This window comes from Podarcis cretensis (genome assembly GCF_951804945.1).
Source record: "Podarcis cretensis genome assembly, chromosome: 14".
NCBI classification, from domain to species: domain Eukaryota; kingdom Metazoa; phylum Chordata; class Lepidosauria; order Squamata; family Lacertidae; genus Podarcis; species Podarcis cretensis.
Genome location: NC_137183.1, coordinates 22,948,341 through 22,967,052, shown reverse-complemented (window position 1 = coordinate 22,967,052; position 18,712 = coordinate 22,948,341). Strand labels below are relative to the sequence as shown.

General features: G+C 41.3%; 1 protein-coding gene across 9 annotated transcripts in view; it reads left to right on the top strand.

Annotated features, from left to right (window-relative positions):
- MEF2A (myocyte enhancer factor 2A) overlaps positions 1 to 18,373 on the top strand; it is a 93,357-nt gene extending 74,984 nt beyond the window's left edge. For 5 of the 9 annotated variants that reach the window (XM_079954307.1, XM_079954306.1, XM_079954308.1 and 2 more), the window contains 5 exons: positions 1,965 to 2,155; positions 2,942 to 2,986; positions 6,484 to 6,610; positions 10,254 to 10,380; positions 12,204 to 18,373. In XM_079954307.1, the coding sequence (XP_079810433.1) occupies positions 1,965 to 2,155; positions 2,942 to 2,986; positions 6,484 to 6,610; positions 10,254 to 10,380; positions 12,204 to 12,552 (839 nt within the window). In that variant the 3' untranslated portion in view covers positions 12,553 to 18,373. The remainder of the gene's footprint in view (positions 1 to 1,964; positions 2,156 to 2,941; positions 2,987 to 6,483; positions 6,611 to 10,253; positions 10,381 to 12,203) is intronic. The other 4 variants (XM_079954311.1, XM_079954312.1, XM_079954313.1 and 1 more) reach the window with 2 other exon arrangements.
- Positions 18,374 to 18,712: the final 339 nt, after the last annotated feature.

Here is an 18,712-nt window from a genome sequence, read left to right as displayed (position 1 = left end):
GTTTTGGGGGGCGTTTTGTGTGTGTTTGTGAGACCCACATCGTATCCCATTGCAACTTGACAGGTTGCTATTGGGAGATGGACAACTGGAACCGCAACAAAATGTTGCAATGTGGAATGTTTCTTTTCAGTATGTCAGCCATAGTGCAAAAAAAGTTGCTTATGGATTTTGTGGTCCTATGTGCAAATAAGGTTGAACTAGCCAAAACATGAGTGTTTTATGTGAACATGCTGCCTGTGGTCCTGCTCCCAGTTATGTGAAATAATTACTTATCATGAAGATAAATGGGATTAACTGTGTGCTGGTTTTCTAGAGGGGTAGTTGTGTTAGTCTGTTGCAGCAAAGAGTCTTGATGCAACTTAAAGCCTGACAAATATATTGTAGCATAAGCTTATGCCAAAATAAATGTATTACAGTAGAACCTTAGGTTGTGGATGTAATCCATGACAGAGGCACGTCTGCAACCTGCAGCGCTCGCATCCTGAAGCGCTGCATCTGTGCCGGCGCAATTTGGTGCTTCTGCGCATGCGCTTCTGCACGATTTAGCACTTCTGCACATGCGCGAGCAGCGAAACCCAGAAGTATTTCGTTCCGGTACTTCCGGGTTTCCCGCAGTCCGCAGTCCGCAACCCGAAAACACGTAACCTGAAGCGTCCGTAACATGAGGCATAACTGTATTGTTTATAAGGTGCCACAAGGCCTTCTGTATATTGGATTGGATCCACACTGAGGTTTTTTAATTTAAAAACAAACAATTAAAAAAAATCTGTCAACACACTTCTCAGGTCTTTTAACTGCTTTCCCCACCCCCAAAGAAGTTCATCAGATGTCATGTAAGTCAAGACCTGGTGTTCCTACTGTCAGCAGGATCTAATGCCTCCTTTGGTGGCATGAGAGTGCGAAGAACCCTGTGTCAGACGAGAGTGCTAAAGCTATTGCAAACGCTATGTTAAAGAACAGATGGCATTAGAACATCTCTGTGACTGTTGCATCTTCTCATCAGTCAAGCTGCTATATCATACCTTAAAGTGGTGCCATCTCCACACATTTACTTTCATTTCCCTCAGGGAAAGGTGTACATTCCCCACCTGATTTTCTAGCCTGTAGAATGCAGCTTTTCTTAACTCACGCCACCCAACTCTCCTGCAGATCACTGCTCATCAAACATTCTTCTTTCAGGGGATCCTTTCCTCAGTGACTTGTTTGTTGCAGAACTCCTTCACGTTGAGAGTGATTCTGGGATGTGTCCATGCATCCTGCATGACCAGGCTTGCTAGGCCTCTCTGTTGCTAAGCAACCCCTGAAAGCTTAACCCAGAACCGTGGTAGCCAGTGTGTTGCCCTCCAGATGGATAGAAATTGGAGTCAAACAAAATCCAGACGGCTACTCTTTGCCCTAGAGCACAGGTTCCTAAACTGTGGTCCGCAAACTTCGTTCATGGAGCTGTGGTGTGTCAAATAGTCATACAGATTTTAAATTTCATTTTTATTGCTTTTTATTTCTTAACATTACAATTGAATAAAATTAAAAAGTCCTACAGCATCTAGCACAGCATGTTACATTTGCTACAACAATAAAAAAACCATTGAGTGGTCTGCCAAGAGCCTCAGCAATTTTCAAGTTGTCTGTGGAGAAGAAAGTTTGGGATCCCCTTCTTTAGAGTGTATCAACATTCTCCCAAAGCTGTCACTTTAGAGGGCAAATCAGGAAGCTGTATTTTGGGGATGTTTCTCCGCCATTTATTGAGGTGCTCCCAACCATTTCCCAAGGATCTCCAGATTGCCCTCTAACACTACTGCGCTTGTACAAGCTCATGCAAAAGCAACCCCAGAGTTGTCCGCGACTGGACCTAATGGTCAGGGTACCTTTACTTTTACCTTGATGCCCATATGTTCACTCACATAATGTATGATCATTTATCTTTGTCTTAAGGTGGACTTCTTTTGCCTCTTCTCTTACTACAGGAAATGGTTTTGTGAATTCACGAGCTTCACCAGGCCTGCTTAGCAGCACTGGGGGTGGGAATGGCCTAAGCAAAGGGATGCCTACAAAATCTCCCCCTCCCCCTGGCGGGGGCAACCTTGGAATAAACAGTCGCAAGCCAGACCTCCGGGTTGTCATCCCTCCCTCTAGCAAAGGCATGATGCCTCCATTGGTAAGTTTAGCTTTTTGACTTATTAGTAGCTTGGAGAAAGACAAAAGAGACCTTGATCAGGAAGCTAAGAACAAACATTGGCTTGAGAATGTGGTTTGGTGAGAAACAAACTTGCAAGCACTGGTTAGGATGTTACACAAAGCCAGGCGCTCCATGGTTTGTTTTCCTGCTCAACTAAGGGAGGAGCGAAATGGTCACAGTGAATGGCTTAATGTTGCATTCGAACACAGACACTGTCAACAGAGCATGCCCACCTATAAGGGCAAACAGATGGTACTGTAAACATGATTCATATTCCTGCACTGGAGGGCATGTACATGTGAACTTAGCAAACAGTGGGCTTTTTTGGAAGCAGTTTCCAAGGGCACAAGGGCTTGCCCAAGCAAAGCACATTGAGGCTTCTCTAAAGTAACTGTGAATTGGTCGAATTTGGGTGTGGACGCTTTGCTTTTGACCATTTTAAATGTTCTTTTCCCATCAACTGTGTGTTGACAATAGGAGTCAGTAGACAGGCTGTAAGTTTACTATAATAATAATAATAATAAGAGTCCTACTGGGTTAGAGCTTTCTCTCTAGCCTAGCACCCAGTTCCCCCACAACTAGATGCTTCTGGGAAGCTGGCATAGTATCATGTAATGCTTCTTTGCCTACTGCATCACATCGTAACTTTGGAATATTAGTGAGGCTAAAAATAGCTAGCTGATCAAGCACCAACACGACTCTTTCATTCTTGAATACTGTCCTATTCTCAGTAACCTTATTATTCCTCTTATTTGCTGAGTACAGTCGGAGGAGGATGAATTGGAGTTGGTGAGTCTGGGTTCCTATTTGGTATGAGACATCAAGATCCGGAGAGCTTTCATGTTAACTGTCTGTTGTAGCTTAGACCAACATTCCCTTTGCTGCAGAGAGAAGCCGGTTGTGATTGGTTTATTTCAAGTTTCTACATTGACCAACAGAATATGGAAAACTAATAAATATTTGCCAAAAACGTTAATATTTTTACCAGTGGTGTTGCAAAGGGGAACGTTGGAACAGAGCCTCTAACAGCAACTGTCCACTGTGCACATTGAGGAGCCTTGAAATTTTCTTCTAAGGCAGCTTATATTCCATGTCAAACTCTGCAGTGATTTGCTTCACTCATGAAGTTCTGCAAATTGTAATACAGTTCCTGTGTTGCTGCTGCTGCTTTGCTTCTTGGAGATTACATCATTCCTGGTGAGGTCACCATTTTAGAGATCAAGTTAATTTCATGCTCTACAAGAGAAGCAAACCACAAGGGGGTTCCCTGTTTACCAAAAGAAACATACAATTGCAAGCTATTTTCCAATCTAGTGGGGAGGGGAAATGTTTTAGCCTTTTAAAAAGGTTTCTCACAAAGTATTTTTTATGATTTGGTCTCTGGCACATATAAAGCTCTTTCTTTGTTGACCGGAACCTGGCTGTCTTTGCTGTTCTAGTGCAATCATTTGGGAAAGAACTGATTTATTACAAACCTGTGTGGAATTATTGTAGTGCTTTTTATCAATTATTTTAACCCCAGACATGTTGCTGATATGGGGCTCTTGTTGCATGAAAGCATGGGATTGCTGTGTTTGTCTTGGCAAATGCATCGTGTTGGGTACTACGTGTGTGTTTTCAAACCAAAATATAAAGTTCTGTACAAGGTGTAATGGAGCTTATCAACAAACAACCTTTTGCTTCTCTGCATCCATATGCTAAGTGCTAGTGATTATCAAAAGCCCTGTAATTTGTTGCACCTGTGTTCAACTTCCAGAGGGAAAAACGTCTTTTCCCTAGGAAAATGCTAAAGTAACAAGGGGCACTTAGCAGAATTCTGCTAACGAAGTCACTATTGTGTGCTATTTTAAGTCATGTTTGTATTGCTTGTCTTGTGGGTCTTTCAGCAAAGTTCTGCTAGTTTCACGGCAAAGTTCTTTAGGACCTCAGTGCATAATCTGTTGTGTAGTTCTGCTTCTTCATAAGAAGCACGGCAGATAACTGTTCAGTTACAAAAAAGAAAAAACCCCAACCTTTTGGTTTAGCCTGTTACATTAAGGGCTTTCCATAATTCACTCATTCTCCAAAATACAGCAAAATTGTAGCTTTTCAGACCACGCTCTTCACAGGGTGGTATTTATGCAATGTGAATAGTTTGATATCCTATCTTGTGATTAGTTGAAGTTTCACCATTACTTTGGAACTGGATGGCTGTCAGTGACAGAGGGGTTGAGTCTAAGTCCTAGATTTGTCTGTTCATTGGAATAGACCCATGGAATCTGTGCGAATGAAGTTACCATTTCACATTACAAGCACCCAACTGGCAAATGCCATCCACATAAATTAATAGTTGGAAGGGACCTGGAAGGCCATCTAGTCAATGTTCTGCTGCAGATATTTATCCATAAGGCACAAGGCAAATAACTATTTTGGCACCTTCCATATTCACATTCTGAGAAGTAGATGGTTTTATAAACTGGGAGCTAAAGATGTGCAGAGTTGGTCAACATAAGGTTAGCCAGTGATTCACACTCATGGCCCGGTGGTTCCCATGAACAACTTGCAGAGGGTGTAGCTGTGTTAGTCTGTTGTAACAAGTCTTGTGTGTGCACTGTAAAGACACAACAAATTTATGATGGCATAAGCTTTTGAGGATTAGAGTCCACTTCAACAGGCTGCTTGCTTCTCCTGCCTCTCAAGAATGAGATCCAGAGCTTAGATGCTTTCCCCTCAACTGTTGTGATGAAGCATTACATAAATACGGAAGATGTTCCTTGAATTAATTTGAAGCATTTCTAGTATGATGATGAGCTTCACGCTAAAGCCTCCCATTTCAAATAATGAATGCATAAAATGCAGGCAAGGCATCTACTGCTTTGCTTACAAGGTTCAAACTCAGTCTGCAGTCCTGGTCATCTAGCTGAAGGCTGCTTTTACATTTTATAACATTTGAGCGCATACACATGAGACTTGGTGTGTATCTGCACTGCACCCCCAAACCACTCAAAGGAGACGCATGCTTATTTTAATTCCGTTTAAGCATCCAGTGTTGCCTTTATTGTGCTCTGTGTTTATTTGTTACATCCATACATTCTCTTTCCATCAAAATTGCACTGTTTGCGTTGGGTGTGTGTGTGTGTGACTGTGCTAAATCTTGCAACCTGTCAAAAGTGCAACGCTGAAGTAGCTCTCAATTTCAATAGACAAGGGCAAAGAGTGGTTTCAAGTATGCAAGCTATAGGAGAGGGTTGCCCTCTGGTGGTGCGAGTTGCTTCCTGCAGGGAAGTATGCAGCTAGTTGGAGAAAAAACCTCCTCCAAGCAACTAGGTCATACGTTTGTCACACAAGTTGAAGGTAGCTCAGGCTATATTGCTGCTCTAGGCAAATATTTCAGTGTGCTTTCTCCATAACATGCCTTTTGCTAGACAGGGAATAGGGATTGTCAGGTCTTTGCAAGGGTTTTCCTGACCGGACCTCTCCACCCTCCCTGTGCTGCATAAGTGAGTAGGGCAGGTGGAAAGGGCTGCAACTGGGGAGATAATAGGGGGAGATAATAAAGGACTGTCCCAGATTGTAGTGGCAGAGGCTGCTACATATTTCTCTCTTCCTCTTTACCCCACACACCAGCTCACCGTAGGTTTTGCAGAGTAGCCTGGCCTCTCTTGAAATCTAGCACCTCGGGCAGCTTCCTGACCTGCTTATTGGGTTTAGCTTGTCACAAAGCTAGATTTTTCAGTCTTGAAATTCACTTGCTTAGACAGCTCCATTTTTCTCAGCAATTCCCGCCCCCCCCCCCAAAAAAAACCCACTCCACTGCACCCTGACCAAAGAAACCAAACAAACCCCAACCCTCTCAACTTCTGACATGTGGACCTGAACTAGTTTTGTATCATCTGTAGAAACTCTTCTTTGACAAGGCATATTATTAGCGTGGAGGGTGACTTTGGAGAGTTGCATTTATTTTGTGGTGTGTGCACAATCTCCTTTTGGTGCAGTTGGGTTGATAATACTGCACACAGTGCATGGTATATTACTTTATATAGTACTACTTATGGCCTTATCCCTTATGCTCCATTTGACAGAATGCTCATATGGAGTTGAGTCTGACTGGTCCTAAGTTAGTCGTTGCATCCCAGCACTCTCCCCTCTGAATGACAGTGGCTCAGAAATAGGTTTACATTTTCCTCTCTCTGATGTTTGTCTTGGCTTTCAATAAATATTACACAAAAGGAATAGACAAGGAAGAGGTTGCCTCAACCTGTGATTAAATTTCATTGTGGATTTGCCTTAACTGGGTTCTATGTTCTTGTTAAAAAATTTTTTTACAGAACACACAGCGGTTAAGCAGCTCTCAGTCTACGCAGCCTCTTGCAACACCAGTTGTGTCTGTGACAACTCCAAGCTTGCCCCCACAAGGATTGGTGTACTCTGCAATGCCTACAGCTTACAACACTGGTAAGCTATTCACTTGTTTGCTCTCCCTTCTCCCCTGTTTTGTTTTGTTTTGTTTTTTTTTGGGGGGGGGGAGAGAAGCCACTGAGAATAAGACAAGATTTAAAACTCCAATAAACAAAAACTTAATGGTCTTTTAAATGTTTTAAATTTGAAAAGCTAAGAGTTTAAATGCCAGTGAAATTAAAAGTTATTTGCCTGCAAAGTATTAGGCACCATGGAAGGTTCCCTGGGGGGGTTGTTCTATAGTTGAGAATATGACCTGCCTCACTTGCAGTCCAAAGTGGTACACTCCAGAATTCTGCCACTTCATTCTGTGTAATATGTTGGTCAGCTGTTCGAATCTCTGAGGCAGCTATATCTTGCCAGTGTTCTTTTTTCCCTTTTAAACATTTTTCTGAAGTATGCTAGATGGTTGTTTTAATTTAAATCATGATATCTTGACTTAGTCCCTGAACTTATCAATATCTAATGTGCAGACATTTCTGTAGCAAGCTGTCATAGCTGCTTCGTGAAATCTTGAAGTTAAAAACAAAACCCTGTATTTTTCGCTCTATAAGACACACCAGACCACAAGATGCACCTAGTTTTTGGAGGAGGAAAACAAGAAAAAAATAATTCTGAATTTCAGAACCCAGAACAGCAAGAGGGATCACTGCACAGTGAAAGCAGCAATCCCTCTTGCTGTTCTGACTTCTGGGATAGCTCCGCAGCCTGCATTCGCTCCATAAGACGCACACACATTTCCCCTTACTTTTTAGGAGGGAAAAAGTGAGCCTTATAGAGCAAAAAATACGGTAAGTCCTGTTGGTAAAAAGTAAGCAGTGAGGAGACCCTAGAAAATAAAACAAAGCCTGTCTTTACAAATAATAACCTAGTACCTTGTTAAGCATTTGGTGTGGTCACTGGGAGGTCCCATCCACCCTGTTTTTGCTATAGGAACTCAAGCATCTATGGCAATGTCATATTGGACTCCTTTGACATTGTGCTGGCACAGCAGTTGGTGTGTCTTATCCTAATCACCTACTTGCTGGCACGGCAAATTTGCAGGGATGAGCTCCTGGAGAGATGCGTAATCAAGCATCTGAGGTTTAAACTGCTGTATCTCAAAGACTATTCAATCCCTAGAAGCTCCTGTTAAAATATAATTGAAGGACTTTGACCTCTCTTAATAGTGCTGTAGGCCCTATTAGATGCTCACACCTCTTTCATGAACATTCAGACCTAATTTAAAAGATGTCTCTGACTTACATTTATTTTATTTTATTTATTAAATTTGTATACCACGTTTTTTATTTGAAGATCGCAGGGCGCTTCACAACATAAAAAGACAAAATGAAAATATAATAATAATAATAATAATAATAATAATAATAATAATAAAAACAGAGACAAAAGCAATATGCATTATGGTTTTTGGACTGATTTTGCATACTCAAGCGTTCTTGATTTTGAAGTCCAAGGAAGTTCTCTTGACTTCAGTCTCTGATATCCTAGACGATAATTTATGGATTAAAAAAACCACCCAGAGATGAAAATTGTATCTGTCTCACGGGAACACACTTTTAGCTCCTTTCCCCCCAAGAGGGTAGAGCATATATAAAGCTGTATTAGAACGTGATTAAGTGTAGAAAAGTTTTTACAGCTCTCTTTCCAAATTCAAAGGAAAAACAAGTGATAATTATGAACTGAAATAACTTCTTATGTGTGAATCAGTAGTGATAACACTCTAAGTACTATATATCCTAGATTTAAAACTCAAATATCTAATTGGTCAAGAACATAGAGGTTTAGTTTTGCATGCTGCATTCATGCAACTTTTGAGAGAGATGTTGTTGCCTTCAACTGTTTGAGTCAGCCACTTTGCAGCACATAAAATGAAAAATGGGTCTAAAAAAAAAGACAGGTGACATGCAGTTCTTCAGTCTTTTTTGTTATGCTGTCCATGGGAGATTGCTGTTAATTCCATCATTCTTCCCTTCCTTATGAATGTGCACCTAGAATTCATTTTTGGTATATAAATTCTATCAAGGATTCTTGTACTTTGACTTGCAAGCAGAAAGCAGATAAGAGACTGTCATGCACAGGCTCACAGCTCCTGCCAGTGTTTCAACATTCATCCCCCAAGAGCAAAAATAACATCAGAATTAATGGTGAGGGGTTTATTTTGCCTTTTGTTTTGATGGCACTGTAGTCTGGAAAGATGGTAGCAATATGCCTTGGAAACCAAAAGGGCATGAGACAAAGCCACAAGTAACTTGGGAGAGTCCCCTTTGAACCAATCTCATAGCTTCCAAGAAATGAGTTTGATGTAAAATCCATTCTACTTGGAGACTGATGTTAGAGTTTCTCCTTTCATATCAGCATTTGCAACTTTTTCTGGCGTAGAATGGATTTCTGCCTTACCAAATTTCATTGTCCGAATAACATTCCTTACTAGTTTCACCTGCCGTGAACTTGCAGGGGTTGCAAAGTGCTGGTTTTAAAGCTGTAGATTTCATCATGCACTTTAACAGTGAATCTGACAGTGAATTCAGGTGGTTGAGTGCCTATCAGTTTGGAAGTGAAACCAGGGGCACCCCGAAACTAGGCAGCTGTTTCTGCATACTTGGGGAGTCACACTGGCATGCAGAAAGTTTGTACATTGGAAGTGTTTGTATTACAATGTGTTTGTGGTTTTATTGAAATTTTAATAGCCTAATTTATTTGTGTATGCTTTTTTATTCATCTTGCTTGGTGAGCTTAGTAGCCAATGGATGTTAAAAGAAAAGAAAAAGAACATTTAAAATTCCCAAACTGTCCTCAAAACATCTGTCAGGTCCCAGGACTTAGAGAATGTGGGTAGCAAAGGGCAGGGATTGTCCAAAGGTACCAGAAATCAGCAGACTGTGTGAGTCTTATCAGTTAAGTGTATGTTTGAGAGCAGTTCAGGCATTCCAGTTTTTGCAGGGGTGGGGGCTGCAGGGAGGAAGAAGAAGGAAGTTGGCTGTTTCAGACTTATAGTAAGAATCCTGGAAAGGCAGGTTAAGTTTATGAGGATGTTGTGAGCGCAATCCCTCTTGCTATGCTATATAGGAATGTTTCTGGAGGAAGTAAAATTGAAAGCACACCTTTCTCCCTCTCCAGAACCAGACCTACCCACCCCTGCAATATAGCAATAAAAAAGCTCAGATTTGGGACTCAGCCTGACCTGAGCCATTTAGCACTACATAGGAGACTAGGTGAAGGTCAAGAGAGAGAAGAAGGAAAAGGGCTACATTTGTCCATTTTCTTTTGAGTGGATTATACAGGAACTTAGAGGGGGGAAATCAGCTTTAGAACCGTTAGTTCTCTTTGGGCCTAGCCTTGAGAGTCACTTGAATGGAGGGCATGTGTGAATTACACTTTTTAATAATGGTATAGAGAAAATTTGCCCTTTGGGTCTTGAGGTGAAGTTAGCAGTTTTAAGGTCACAGTCTTCCAAACCAGGCTCAAAGCCGTTCTGCCATAGTGTGCCTGAGGGAGTTGTCATGGATTCAAATGCCTGTCCTCAACACAGTGCTGGCTGGTGTCAGCCCATGAATCTGTGAAACTGAAACTTACCCTTTCTGATGAATACATGGTACAAATAATTTCCCCCCCTTTCTTGCTCCTTTCTTCCTTTCAGATTATTCCTTGACTAGTGCAGACCTGTCGGCCCTGCAGGGTTTTAACTCCCCAGGAATGCTGTCATTAGGACAAGTATCTGCCTGGCAACAGCATCATCTAGGACAAGCAGCCCTCAGCTCCCTTGTGTAAGTGGGAACACACTCCCGCCCCCATTCCCTGAAGGATTGGCAGCCTTTGCTAAGTTACACCCAACTAGGCACCTCTTCCATTTAGCCCACAAGCTCAGACTTGGCCCTATTTGGTTAGGCACAATGTTCTTTAACACTTCACTTTGAGTGGGTTGGGTATACATGGGTAGCTTGCTCGGTGTACATACTGATTTGTGACTTGTAGGTGTTTTGCAACTCAGTGGGCTTGGAAAGTTATTTTGTAGGGAAATCCTTCTGCTCCTGCTTGTGCATTCATTGTCCAGCGCACCTCCCCCACCCTGCAAATAGTGATATTTTAACCTTCACGTCATTTGAATAAATACTCCAATACAAATGAAACTGAGTTGACCGTGAATAAACTAAGCAGAGGGGTTGCCAGGAACTAGGCCGCACACTTAGAGCTTGTGCATATGGCTCTAAATGGATTGCCGATCTGAGCACTCAGGCCTCTATTACTGAATTGAAGGAACAGCAGCACTTAAAAGTGCTCTATTAGTCATGTACAAACTTGGTTTTTTTTAATTGTCCTTCATGACAGTTTCATTAAGCAGACTGGTGAATGAGTGATCTCAGGCACCCTCTGCACCCTCTATGTTGGGAGCTGCTCCTGGGTTGTTTTGGATTGCAGCAGTGTAGCTTGTTCTGTAGTGGCTAAAACACTGAAGGGCAACATTATTTTATTACATACACCTGTTTCAAAAACTGTTGATTGTATCTATATTTTGATAAATTTTATAGTGTCCTTTTTTAAAGTCTGTTTTTATCTGTTTAATGAGTATTTTATGTAAACTGCTTAATAATTTTTTTTAATTAAGTGCTATATAAATCTTGCTCCATTGGTTGGATAATAATGCACTGTCCTGGACTGTCTCAGCATCATAAATCTGGGTGGTGCATGAACACCTGTTGTGCATAGCAATTGGCCTGGTTTGCACGCAATGCTAAACCATGACTTAGGGTTAGGTGCAATAGCCTCTGTGAGTCTCATCAAAGCCTTGGACTCAAAGACTCCCACCTCCTCTCATAGGAATATAGGAAGCTGCCTTATACTGAGACAGGCCACTGGTCCATCTAGGTCAGTATTGTCTTCACCAACTGGCAGTGGCTTTCAAGCAAGGGACATTCCCAACTCTACTTCAGAGGTTTTCCTTATATGCTAGCGGTATATAAATTTTGTTGAATAAAATAAATTAAAGAAACATGTAGATGCTGGGGTTTAAACCTGGGACCTTTTGCATGCAAAACAGATGCTCTACCACTGAGCTACAGCCCTCTTCCTGCACAACCAGGAGGAATGCAGTTGGTCAGTTGCAAAATAAGCTGACTTCAAACCTTGACTTGTTTTAACATACTAGAGTTTATTTTTTAAACCACACTTCCTGTTCAAACATACCAGCAAGCCAGAAATTGGGGAAAGCAGAACGGAATCTATGTGCTTGTCTTTCTGGTCACACAGTGGAAAGGGAAGGGGAAGGAGCCTTGATGGTGGGGGCATTCAGAGGCATTCAGAGGCTCAGGCATGTAATGCCAAGCCATGGTTTAGCGTTGCCTGCAAACTAGCCCATTGTCTTTTGGAACAGAAGGGTATGTTAAAACTTGCATACATGCAGCCAGATTTGTTCTCAGTCTTGTCCAGCGTTGCTGCTTTTCCTTCCCCCCCTGCCATTTCCTTTTGTGTTTGCCTTTCTGAAAGTTTGGGTGGCGGGGCTGTGCCTTGCTTATAGCTCATCTCTGTGAAGCCCTATAAATAACATTGCTTTTCTCCTCCCACTCCACCTCCGGTTTGAATTTTTTACTAGGACTGGAAGCCAGTTATCTCAGGGTTCCAACTTATCTATTAACACCAACCAAAACATTAACATCAAGTCCGAGCCAATTTCGCCTCCTCGAGACCGAGTGACCCCATCCGCGTTCCAGCAGCAGCAGCAGCAGCAGCAACAGCAGCAACCTCAGCAACAATCACGTCAGGACATGGGCCGCTCTCCCGTCGACAGTCTCAGTAGCTCCAGCAGTTCGTACGATGGCAGCGACCGGGAGGACCCGAGGAGTGACTTCCACTCGCCGGTTGGACTGGGAAGGCCCCCCAATTCAGAAGACAGAGAGAGCCCGACCGTAAAGCGGATGAGAATGGATACTTGGGTGACATAAGCTTCCCATTCTCCCTTTTCTCCCTTCCGTTTCTACTTTTGAGTTATCCCAATGAACAGTCCTGACATATCTAAATTTATAAATAAGGACATGAAATAAATATTTATATGTATATACATACATGCATATATATAAATATATATCTTTGTATACATATACATGTGTGAGTGTGTGAAGCAAGGCACACATACTCTCTCCCTCACACACAAAATCAGCAGGCACTTAAATACCAACTCCTCCTATAGCTGCAGATGCCCTGTGGTTTTTAAAACACAGTATAACAGAAAAGAACCCTTTCTAGGTATTGGTCTAGTCTGGCACTTAACCTGGACTTTGCTCCTTGAATAATGTAACCTGTTTTGCAAAATAAATGTCGTACCCGTATGTAATCTACCAAACTAGATGGCCGAGGCGTGAGGGCTCGCCTGTAGTCGTGTTCCTGTGTGTATGTGTTTTCCAACAGCCGTACTGTCCCCTGTAGTTAAGAGTACGCTTTGTAGCAGCAGAGCCGTAGAAAAAGAAAGCAATACTGTACATAGAATGACCTTTATATTACCCAATCAAGCATGGGTCTCTCTCTCTTACGAAAGGGTGCATGGAGAAGGGCTGGCAATGTTGAAAACAAAACAAGAAACCCCCAACACCTGTATTTGCACGTGCAAAACTATACTGGGTCAAATTAAGGGTCCCCCCCTTTTTTCCTTTTACCAAGTGTGAAAGAGAGACACAAAGAACGTGCATGGAATATTCAAAAGATATTAGACTAGAAGATAGTCCGTAAAGAAAATTTTAATATATTAAGTTATAATTGGAAAATGTTTGAAATCTTTCTTACGTTCCTCCTACCTTTTTAAAAAAATAGAGAAAAACAATTTTAGCTTGTGTATATTTTTTATTAAAGAAACCATACCCTTCTCTAAGACTATATAGAAAGTTATATACCGTACTTTTGAACACATTCTGCTATGAATTATTTATATAAGCCAAAGCTGTATGGTGTCGCGCTTTTTTTTTTTTTGTAGAATATAGTTTTGTTTTTTGATTGTCTATTTTTTTGGTCTTTTGTTTTTAGGGGAGGAAGGAAAAAAAAATCTTGCAGGCAGAACCTTGGGGAAAAATAAGCCATGAATACTTATTATTCTATATGTAAATTTAAAATTTGAGCCAAACTTTGTGTATATAGCATCTTAAATATATTATCACCTTTTGGTGTAAGTACCTATGTATTGTACGTTCGCCAGATTAAAAAAGTATATTTTTGTGGATTGACGCCAACTTGAAGAAAAAAAAGGCGAGGTCCTTATTAAGTAGAGTATTCACTGTTTAATATTTACTATTTTGTTCAATATACTGTACTTCCTTTTGGATTTTAATTAATATTATCCAGATTTTTTCAGAGGGTGTTTTAAAAAGGGGCCGTTCCCCACTCACTGGTGGTGAATGTGTGTTAAAACATTTTTGTGCTGTATGGTAAGGCTTCATAATACATTTTATAAATATATATATACATATATGTGTATATATATACATATATAAATATATGTATATAGATAGCAAAGTGATACCCACCCTTCCAATCCCATCCAGAAAAACTGGTGTTAAGTTCATCCTGCATAAATAGAAAATAAAATGCATGGGGGGGGGGGTAAAGGCTGTGGGTTGTTGCCAAGGTTAATCATACTCAGAGTTGACTGATTTGAAATTAACATGGCTGACTTTAAAGTCAACTAATTTCAGTGGGTCTATCCTGAGTAGAATTAAGGTGGTTACAGCCTGTTATTTTAAAACTGCCTCTTTGGGGGTGGGGGAGATTATCTTATTGTTCATGCTGAAGTAGCAGAAACATACATCAGAAGCAAAAAAATAAAAGGGTTTTGAAGTGGTGTGTGGGTTGGGGACAAAGTGTTTCAGAAGTTTCCTTTTCTTAATGCTCAGTATCCTTTAAATACAGCACCACCTCAAGTGATGTGGCTGGTCAGTGCTTTGCATGTGTGTGTGGGGGGGTAGGGGGCTCTGATTCTACAATTGCAGCTTGAGAGCTCTACTTCTCATGATACCTGTGGAAGCAACACGTTTTCTGAAACATCTAACTGCAGGGAGCGACAGTAGGCCAGCAGATCCCTGTGGCATGTTTACATAACCAAGCATGTTTTGTGATGCATATTTGAGTATGTACATGCTACATCTTTAGGGCCAAACTAGATATGGTCTTGAATGTGTCCTTGCATTGCGTTTTAAAACAGGGGTCAGCAAGGCTTACCGGGCATGGGCCGGATCACTCCCGTGGAGATCCTCCGTTGGCTGGGCCAGCGCAGTGCGGCACCGGATATCCTATCTGCTCATGTCTGTGGCACCGGAAATCGTTTCTGCGCATGCCCAGGCATCGAAAATCACGCCTGCGCAGAAGTGATAGCCGGCATCTGGGCATGCACAGAAGCGATTTCCGGTGCTTCAGACATGCACAGAAGCGATTTCTGGAGCCGCGGAAGAGAGTCCCTGCAACGCGCTGTGCCGGTTTAGCGTAGCGGTTCGGTTCAGGGGTGGTTCATGAGCTGGTTAAACGGCCTCCATGGACTGCTTCTGGCCCATGGGCCGCAGTTTGGGGACCCCTGTTTTAAAGCATTCAAATTGGTAGAGGTAGGATTTTAACCCCCTCTCTCCTGTTGCAGTTCTTGACTCTTCCAAAGCTGCTGTTTGCATTAGGAGAAGTGCTCCCATTGATATTTATTATTATTATTATTCTCTTATTAAATTTGCATACCACCCTTCATCTGAAGAACCCAGGGTGGTTCACAACAGAAAAATACAAAATCTATAATAAAGCAAAAACAGGTGCACTTAAAGTTTAATTTACCGTTGCATTTGGCTTGGTCTTAATGAGCATCCATTGGCCGTGCATGCCAAAGTAACGCATGCAGTAGCTGAACTACTCCCCCCCCCCAAGCCCTTAATCTCTTATAGGAGAAAGTACAGCATTTGTTACCTAGAAATCAGGATTTAAAACAACCTAAACTCTCTCTAACTTTTGGCAAAATATGAATAAAACTAAGCAAGAGCCAGTAGTTGAATGGAAGCTCTCAATTTATTTTTTTTGTCATATATCCTCAAGTGGCTGCCTTAGTTATTTATTTTTAAAGATAAGCAAGGTATGGGAAAAACTATGCCCTGTATAACTCATTTCACCTATAAGTCTTCCCCACCTTATGTAAAAACTGTACAAACTGGTGGTGGATTATGTGCTTTATAGCTGGCTCCAATTTAGTTTTCATTAAGGGTTCTGTAAATGCATAAGCTTCTAGGATCTCTCTCTCTCTCTCTCTTAGAAGCATTTTGAGGAACTAATGCACACTAGGTACTGTTAGAGAGCAGAAAACGTCCCAGTGGTCTGTCAGCGTCCTCCCTCTCCCCCCCCCCCCGCCAAAAAAAAATCACACTTAACACAGAAACCACACCACCACTTCATAGATCCTTTTGATGCTTCGGATTGGTATGATTCTCCTGCACTATTTATGCACCTACATGAACTTTGCTGTACATTTGAATGGGAGTTCTTCATTTCACATTTACTGTCTGATTTCTTGTGTGCCTTAATGAGATGGCTTTGCTGACTGTATCCCAATAGTCTCTTATTCCTATGCAGGTTTGTAACGAGTTACATCAACTTTTCCCCCCGTTAAAAAAGAAAAAGAAAAATATATAGTTTGGGCTTTGTACTTGAATCGAGCCAGCCAATTTTCTTTCTTTCTTTCTTAAAGAAATAATAATAATAATAATAATAATAATAATAATAATAATAATAATAATCAGTTCTTCGAGTCAGACTGTTAACTCTCAGCTAATCTCCTTGTTCCAGGATCAGGTCCTATCCATTGTCTCCTGCAAAAGAGCTTTACATCATGAAAACAAAACATGCTGACTTTTTTTATATAATTAACACTAATAATGTAACTCTAGATATTTTGAAAGTCTTACACAGTGGTCCTAGAGATAAAGATAGTTGCAGCAAGGCAGAGGATTGTGTGTGTGTGCAGCTCTGTCCTGTACTTTGGCATGGGAGCGAGTCAGTGTTTCTATGCTGTCATTTGCTATTCCTTCGTACCAAATACTAGATTTTGCACTGAAGCACCTGGCCCCATAACGGCCCAAAATGCCTTTAGGCTGGTACACTGATGAGCCCCCTTCCCCAGGCCCACTGCACTGCTCCATTGAATAAAAACCTTAATATTGCAAGGCGCAAAGTTAAAAGTCACTTAGCAGTAGGCTTCTCTCCCCCCCCACTGGTGAAATGTTTTGCACTAGTAAAACGTTGTTGCACAAGAGAATTCGTAAGCAGGTTGCTAGTAATTTGGTTGTGCAATAGATTGCGACGTCTGTTGCGCAACAAGTTTCTGCTAGCGCAACTGTTGCATCAAATTCCACCTGCTAGCACCAGAAACTTTGTGCTAGTAGACAGAGCAATGGGGTACAGCCCCAAGTGTTGTAGCTAATGTGGCAGCAGAGGCTTTTGAGGGTCCCACTTTGACCAGAGTCCTCAAACAAGCTCTAGTTTCTGAGCAGAAGTACCTCATGCTTCTTAGAAAACCATTTTTGCAATATGAAGGGAGTTAGGCTATATCATTGCAGGGCAGAGGTCGGGGAGACAGAAGAGGGTGCTATTTAAACTTGCTGAAAAATCACACTGGGCACCTGCAGGTCCTTTGCTATGCCCAAAGTAGCTTTACATCTCTCAGTCCCCTTAAGCCCAGGGTTTTTAGGGCAACTGTTTGAAGCCATTCCAGATGCGAAGGGAAATACATGGTGTGGTTTCTGCGTCAGGGGAATTGTTGTTTGGAAGAGCTCCTGTGCCACACTCCCTATTTGGGAGAAACTGCCACGCCGGGCTTGTTAGCTTTTCAAATGCAGGGTGCTTTGGGCCAGGAAGTGCTTTCAAAGAAGTGACAATCTCAACCTCTGTCCTTAACAGGTTCTGAGGTGCTACTGGCTCTTTAAGAGGGCTGTACCACAGGTCTTGCTAAGATTCAGCTTTTGCAAATTCAACAGCAGCTTGTGCAATGAAGTTATTCAAAGACACACACCCCTTTTATTTTTAGAACCATGGAATATTGTGACAGTAAAAATAAATAAAGTGTAAATAGAATCAATGGCATTTTAATTGAAGGTTGCAATTGGATTAAATCTTGTGCAAATCCAGATTGCTAGAATTGGGGTCAAATGTTGCATATGGTGGACATAGCAATACTGACTTGTTCGTACCTGGTATCTCTCTTTTTTAAAAAAGTAAGGCATGTTGGAAATGCTTTAGCCTTTAAACTATAAAGGACATTAATGCATTGACAAGTCTACTGTGCGCACAAGAAATATATAGTAAATAAGGAACATAAATGACTCCTGCCAAATCAACCATGGGAAGAAGTTTAAAATTTAGAATGTGAAAAGACTTTAAAAAAAAATATTGGGAAATTTCCTCACTTTGCTGTGCAAGAAAACACTGCTTTGCTATATTTAAAAAGAAAAGCTTTTTTTAAAATAAGAAAAAATATATGTATTTGGTAAATGTTTGTAGTCAACAGTTCACAGACGAAGCTGTTTGCGGTTAAAGCCGTCTGGCGGCACAAGCTGGACTTTGTTGCCATCTTTGAGACGAATCTTTAAGAAAAAAAATTAAGTTAATCTTTTTCCCTGAATGTGGTGTTTTTTTCTTCATTATACAATAAATATTCTAGTGAACTTTTTATCAAATGGTTAAGAAAATGCTAGAAGTTGTTGTAAAATATTTGTATCTTGCATTCACTAAAGTAAAAATACTGGCTTTTACTGTGTATATCGGACTCTCTCTCATATTTAAACTGAAGCTCTCAAATCTTTTTCCCTCTGTCAGCACCTAAACTTGGATTTGGTCCTGTTTGCTTGCCTATAAAGATCCAGGCTTACAGGTACAAATGAAGCACTTGCATATATTTGAAGGTATATCCCACCCTGCATTCCAGTTGTGAGCCAGGTAAAACAAGATGGAATAAAAAGTGTTTCCTTCTGGCTTAAACTGTTTAAAGAGGAGTGGCCCTCCAGATGTTGTTGTACTGTAGTTTCCATCATCCCCTAAACATTGGCCATGCTGGCTGGGACTGATGGGAGTTGGTGATCCAACATCTGGAGCTCCTTG